Source organism: Leiobunum rupestre, chromosome 3 (genome assembly GCF_980474605.1).
Source record: "Leiobunum rupestre chromosome 3, qqLeiRupe1.1.hap1, whole genome shotgun sequence".
Lineage (NCBI taxonomy): Eukaryota > Metazoa > Arthropoda > Arachnida > Opiliones > Sclerosomatidae > Leiobunum > Leiobunum rupestre.
Genome location: NC_143386.1, coordinates 65,014,819 through 65,021,472, shown reverse-complemented (window position 1 = coordinate 65,021,472; position 6,654 = coordinate 65,014,819). Strand labels below are relative to the sequence as shown.

The 6,654-nt window shown below is 38.2% G+C and overlaps 1 protein-coding gene across 2 annotated transcripts; it reads left to right on the top strand.

Annotated features, from left to right (window-relative positions):
* Positions 1-555: 555 nt before the first annotated feature.
* On the top strand, positions 556-6,654 carry LOC149954285 (leukocyte elastase inhibitor-like). 2 transcript variants are annotated; one of them, XM_090169035.1, is made up of 2 exons: positions 556-781; positions 4,990-6,654. In XM_090169035.1, exon 2 carries the CDS (start codon positions 4,991-4,993, stop codon positions 6,269-6,271), a length of 1,281 nt encoding a protein of 426 aa, XP_090025161.1. In that variant the 5' UTR covers positions 556-781; position 4,990; the 3' UTR covers positions 6,272-6,654. The 2 variants fall into 2 exon arrangements, with proteins under 2 accessions (XP_090025161.1, XP_090025160.1); XM_090169034.1 differs by lacking the exon at positions 556-781 and adding an exon at positions 795-969.

Genomic DNA, 6,654 nt, shown 5'->3' with positions numbered 1-6,654 from the left:
CCTTAAAATCTCATTAACCTCTGTGACGTAATTAACCCCAACTAAAATAATTCCGTGCAAGCAAATAAATTAAGTCAAGGCACTTTTCTTTTTAAATCCCCCATTTTAAATATTCGAAATAAACCGTAATAATAAATATGTCACAGGAAGGTTTTCCGTAGAATTTTAACTTCAATTGGGTTCATGGTCTATCTGAAATCTTTTAGCGTTGCAGATTTAAGCGTCACATCTAGTGGTGGGTATTTAGTCCTCGGATTAAAGGAAACGTCACGGCGACGTCATCGAGAAATGTTAATCGACACCCTCTGGCGGCGACGCTATAAAACAAAGATCGTTTAACGATAAAAATCCCGCGCCAAGAGCTCCCTCTAACGGATTTAAGATCAAACTCTGGGATACGCGTCACTTTCATGAATGAAGAATTGGAGATACTATCAGGATTGAATGAAACGTATTTTTGGGGATTCCCAAATTTTACCCGTTTGCGCCAACGAAGGGGGGGGGGGATAGGGTCGTTCTTTTAGAGGTTTTCCGTTTTTGAAGGAAAATCCATTGGTGCATCAAGTGAGAGACGCGTTGATATAGGGGGACTCGTGGGTCCACCAAAAGCGAAGCGTCACTTTGCTAGACTGACAGATCCGTGGTTGTTACGCAGGGGAGCGGTTCCAACTCTAATCCGTGCCTCCACTACTTGATACCACCGAATTTCATCAACGTGTATTTTGTAACCTCGTGTGTCTACGAATTTGAAATATTTCAAATCTCGACGTTACTTTTAAAGGTATGTTGAATATTTTTTCCTTCGCGGCTACGCCAAATGTAAACCGGTTTCAGTGTTGCTAAACAATGGGGATATTTTTAAGGTTAATTTTTCCGTAGTTTAAATGTTTAGTTTATCGCAGCTTTGCTTCTTAAGTTTAAAAAAATATATTGCAAAACGTAATTTGTAAATTTGTGTCCTGTTTTAAGGTAAGTTAAATAAATTTTGTGGATATTTTTTTAAATTGAATTTAGACTAGTTTAGTTTATCGATTTCTTGAAAATTATATTTTTGTTTTGGGTAAGTTAATTAAATATTGCGTTTAAGGTTAGTACAGCTGTTTTATGATATACGCTCAAGATAATTTCTGACAAATTTCAAAATGAAGGTTTTATTCTATAACAATATTTTATTATATATTATATAATTATTTAAACAAACAGGCGTATTGTGCGCGTTCATTTTTCACAATGCGATAAATTTAGGTCTAAAACGCGTTTACAGTTACTAAACGTAAATTAAAATTAAATTAATTGAAAATAATTTAGAGTTTAACCCCTAAATCGAATCATGACATTGTGATTCATTTTCCTTTAAAATTAATCAACACAATATTCCTAGAAAAACTTCTTTTGTACCTAAAAGTACAATGAATACAAACTTCGTATTAATATATACAACAAAGAAATTTAAAAGTTTTTTTCGCTTTGTACGTTTTTTTTTGTTGGAAGCAAGGGTGCATAACCAACCTTTTGTGGTGGAAAAGTATACAATTACTAGCCCACATTGTTGGTGCCACTATGCTAGATTTGTAAGTCATGAATCATCGGATAAAAAAGGGAAAAACGTAGAAAATAGGTCAATAATTGAAATCGTACTATTTTTAACTTATTACGTCGCTTTCTTTAAAAACAAATGTTTAGACAAAACGCGTTGGAACGCGAAAAGAAATATCTTATTGAAATTCTAACACAGTTTCTTTTGGTAATGACCCATTTTTCTCCTTACTGCGTTTTGTTTTACCTCGTGTTACGTTAAATTTAATAATGCAAACCACCATAAAAACGGTTGAAGAAATTCGAATGCACACGGCATGAAGCATTTACTACTTCCGCTGTTTTTATGGACTACTTGATAATGCAGATTTGGCCTCTCCCTTCCCTACAATTCAATTACAGGAAATTCCGCCTCATGGCGTTTCCCGTGACAACGTCATCGTAGACTGTTGCTTAAGTACTAGTCCACTTTAAGAATTTATCAATTTAAAAGTCTTAAAATCTTTTAAAATTGATAATTTCAACATGGATAGTTTGAAAAATTTAGTACGTGCATTCTTAAATTATCTTAAGATTGGATCATTGATAAATTTATCGACGATTCCATTGCAATTTAGTTACAAAAATGTACATTTCTTTGGGATCTACCCAAAGTCACCGTATCTTAACTGAGGTTAACGGTAATAGTAAGTGTAGGGAGCTGTTGGCTCGCGTGGCATGAAGGGCTTGCCACCACCCTCCTACGCATTGTAACCCGGCTACCTGAATTAAAGGCAATAAAAGTCGCTATGGTGGTGCCTTGGGTATTAGCCTAGCTGATTATTATTAAATTAACTAAGGATCGGATCATTGAAAAATTTGTCGATGATTCAAATTCAACAAATAATGTAACTATCTAATCAAACAGTTAATTTGGGACTTACCCCAAGTCACCAACTTCTTTAATTAACAGTTCTTGAGAATTTAAGTCAATTACTTCTTAAATTAACTAAACAAGTTACGAATCAATCATTTATTAATTTATCTCCGATTCAATTTCGGTAAATATTTAAGGAAACACTTCTTTGGGGTTTATCGCAATATCTCTAAAAATCCCCTCCCCCCCCCCCTCCCAATTTTTTAACCTCGAATTTCGGGTCCTAGAGTGCACCCCCTCCCTCCGGAACGCACAATACTTCAAAAAAAATTCCCAAACATAAATAGGTCCGGATTCTTAGAAACTTTATCATATTTCGTATATCTTAATGGTGGGAACTCCCCTTATGGCATCATATAAAAGGGGTTAAGTACATGGTGGTAATATAAAATCACAAATATTAGTTCCGATTTCGACGTGTTTGGATCCTCTAGGAGTCGATTTTTCGGTGAGACATAAGTATAAAATTTGCATGAAAAACGCGACCTCAAAATAAGCTTCGAAAGTGCCGGTTGGTTAAAAAGAGGAATTCAGGATTGAAGCTTGCCTCTCAACGGAGCAACTGTTGAAATTTGAATATATTACGAGCCCCGTAAGTCTTAAGTAGGTGACCCACAGCGTTCGAAGACCCGATACTTTCTACGCACGCTACTATTTGGTTATTTGCGAATGTGAAACCACCCCCATCACTAGAGAGAATCTAGGTGTTTCGCGTTTTGGGAAAACCACCGTCTGATCTAGGTCGGTGAGAATATTTTCTAAAATTGGTATCGTCAGATCGTAGGTTCAGTTCGTCGCTTTCTTTGCTTGGGTTTTAGATAGTTTTCCCCCAGCCGCGCTGTAAAATAGGATGTTGAAAATCGTGATTTTTTGTAACCTAAAGAACCGAACCGGATCTAGTAACAGGTTAGTTTGAATAGTAGCCAATTATTTGGGTTTTATATTATATAATTTGTTTGTTTTTTTTATTCGTTTAATCGTGGTTTTAACAAAAGGTTAGTGTAGGGTGTTTAAATCCACGAAGATAATGTTTGAAGTAGTAGTGCTGGTGTGTTTACGCGAATTTCAAAAGCCAAATGAATTCTTCAATATTAAACACACATCCGCGGTTTTTGCGGGAAAATCGTTTGATACACTTTCGATTTAATCTATGGCGAAACACATTTCTTTATATAATATCTATATTACTCATCTATTTAGATAATTTAACGTCAATTAAATTTTAAAAAATGACGGATATATTTAAATTATTACCGTACATTTGACCTTCGCTGGGAAATATTATTTAGATCCGTTATAACTATGTTATAATGAGAAGGATTTGACCCTCAGAAAATACCACCAGATGGCGCACGCTTGTTTCAGATTCAAAAAATTGTACTCCCAGACACATGGAATAAAAAAATAAAATGTTATCTAATTAGTTATCTATTAAAAATATCGCCCGAAAAAAAATTCTCAAGGTGGTTCTCGACAATTATTTTCAATTTTCAACCCTCGGGTATCATTGTAAATTCTAATTTGGAAGATAATAATATTTTTCGAATTGGTACGTATTTTGAGTACGGGTACAAAACCTTATAATTTTTGAAGTATCCGGATTACACACCTTTCTGTTTATAGCCGCTGATTGGTAGTCGGAAAAAATTTGGCGTCTTCAAGTCTGTTTTTACCTATCAAGGTCATTTTCGCGTTTTGTTAAAAGATCTGAAATTCTTTAGAGCTTTTTAAAAACCAAGCGTGATACGGTTGAACGTTTCCCGCTATAGGGTGTATTCTCGTGACGTCATCATCGCTGTAGTGGAAGGCTAGTGTCATCCCCCTTTTCCCCATAACTATCTACCTTAGAGCAATGGCCGCCATCTTCTCGTGAATACCACCTTTTAGATCATTGTGCCGTTTTGTCAGAAAATGATAAAAAGTTGCAAAAAATTCCATTTCCTTCATTAATTCACGAATGTTGCCAGACAAACCCGCTGAAAACGCCCTCCGAAACTTTCCTGTACTTTCTCTGTAAAACTAAAAAAAAGAGTTCATCGTATTGAATCCCGGAAGCCGTCAATTAATCTAGGGAGATGGCCTAACGGTTTTAATAACGTCATTTCCGTCAAATTTCGAAATCGTCTTATTTTTCGGTGAAATAATTCTTCCTTCCTGATGTTGGTCGGCCGGTTGATCATCTTATCTTCCTAATTAGACTAGGATTTTATGTTCTACATGTACCATCGTTTTATCATGGAAGAATTCCATGGTTTTATATTTTTAACGGTAGCTGTGGATTCAAACTTTCGCAATGCTTGAGTACCCCCAACCGACTAAACCAGAAGCAACTTTTCGCGCCTTTTTTATGGGGGGACCAGTTCTTTTCAAATTTAACGAGGATAGAATGTGCATTTCTATAAATAGGTCCCTGAACCGAACCAATTTAAGCGAAACATTAGGGTGAAGTTCAATCCGGAACTAAATTACGGTTGATGTAACGCATTAGGTACCATGGGAAATTGTTTAATAACACTGACTCTTTTTTGTTTTTGCAGAATGTCATCTACAAGAATGGCCAGTATATTATGGAGTCTGGTGGCGCTTATATCTCTAGTCCCGTTGGTCACGCCTCAATGTTTGACCTCGGACGATAGCCCCAGATCGCCGGAGGTGTTGAGGAAGACGATGGAACAGCTGATCAACGGAACCCATACGTTCTCGTTCGATTTGTTACGGCTGCTGCAAGAGGAATCCGGCTCCGACAGCCAGAAGCCAGGTATCTTCCTTAGTCCCTTCAGCATCTGGTCGGCCTTGGCGGTCACCTACATGGGTGCTAACAGTTTGACGGAACAGGAGTTCGGTTCTATCCTGGGCGTGTACGGCGCGGACAAGGTGGCCGTCGCCAACTCCTTCGACGCCTTGCAAAAAGACATCAAATCCCCAGCCGGAAGTAACGGTACATCCGAATTCGTCAACCGACTTTTTTTTCACCGATTCCTCGAAGTTCGCAAATGTATGGAGAGTCGTTTCTCCAACAATATGGCGTACGTCGATTTCACCAACCCCGAATCGGCCCGTCTCGGCATTAACGCCTGGGTGGAACAACAGACCGGAAATAAGATAAAGAACTTTCTGCCAGCCAGCAGCGTCGGTTCAGCCACTAAAATGGTCGTCGCCAACGCCGTTTACTTCAAGATGGATTGGCTGAACCAGTTCAATCCGGTCATGACCCGACCCGATCGTTTCACCGTCTCCCTGACTGAAGAATTAGTCGTCAACATGATGAGAACCAAGGGCAACTACATGTACGGAGTCAGCGAGGCCTTGCAATGTACGGCCTTGGAAATCCCTTACACCGGAGAAGACTTGAGCATGATCGTATTGCTCCATCAAAACCGCGTTTTCGACATGAATTCCTTTATTCTTCAACTATCTCACGAACGAATAGTAGAATTGCTAGAATCACTTTTCCCCATCGAAGTCTTGGTTTCTCTGCCCAAATTCAAGATGGAAGATTCCTTCCAGTTGGCTTCTCATTTGAACAAGATGGGTTTGAAGCAAGTGTTCGATCCGGCTACATCCGATCTGTCGGGTTTCACCGGCAAGAGGGAACTGTCCATTACCGACGTCCTCCACAAAGCCATCATCGACGTCAACGAACAAGGAACCGAAGCCGCCGGTGTCACGGCCATTTTGGCTTCGAGGACAGCTCGTCCCGCCCAACCCACGTCCTTCGTCGTCAACCGACCTTTCATCTTCTTCATCAGACATCGCAAGACCAACATCATTTACTTCTTGGGAGTTGTCAACCGACCGACACCAGCCAGTGAAGAATAGCCCGCTCTTTCATTGACGCATAATGACTCTTATCCAAAATTATTTTCCCAAAGATTATTAAGGACGCTCCTTTGTAGATAGCTTTTGCGTAATTACTCGCCGTCTTGTCCATTTTTGTCGTCTGCGCGTTCGTTTCATGATTTCCTTTCATCACACTTAAAAAAATCTTTATCAAATCTGAATTGGACTTTGTTAGAACGATGATGGTGTAATATTAATTTAAATTTAAGACTTATTTGAAGATAATTTTAGTTCCACTTTTGTAAAAATACTGTCATAATTACGATCGTGAATGTTTCCTCATAATGTAATTGATTTTAACTAACGTGTTTGTATAAACACAATTTATTGTAGGTTGTATAAAATGCTGATATATTAAACTA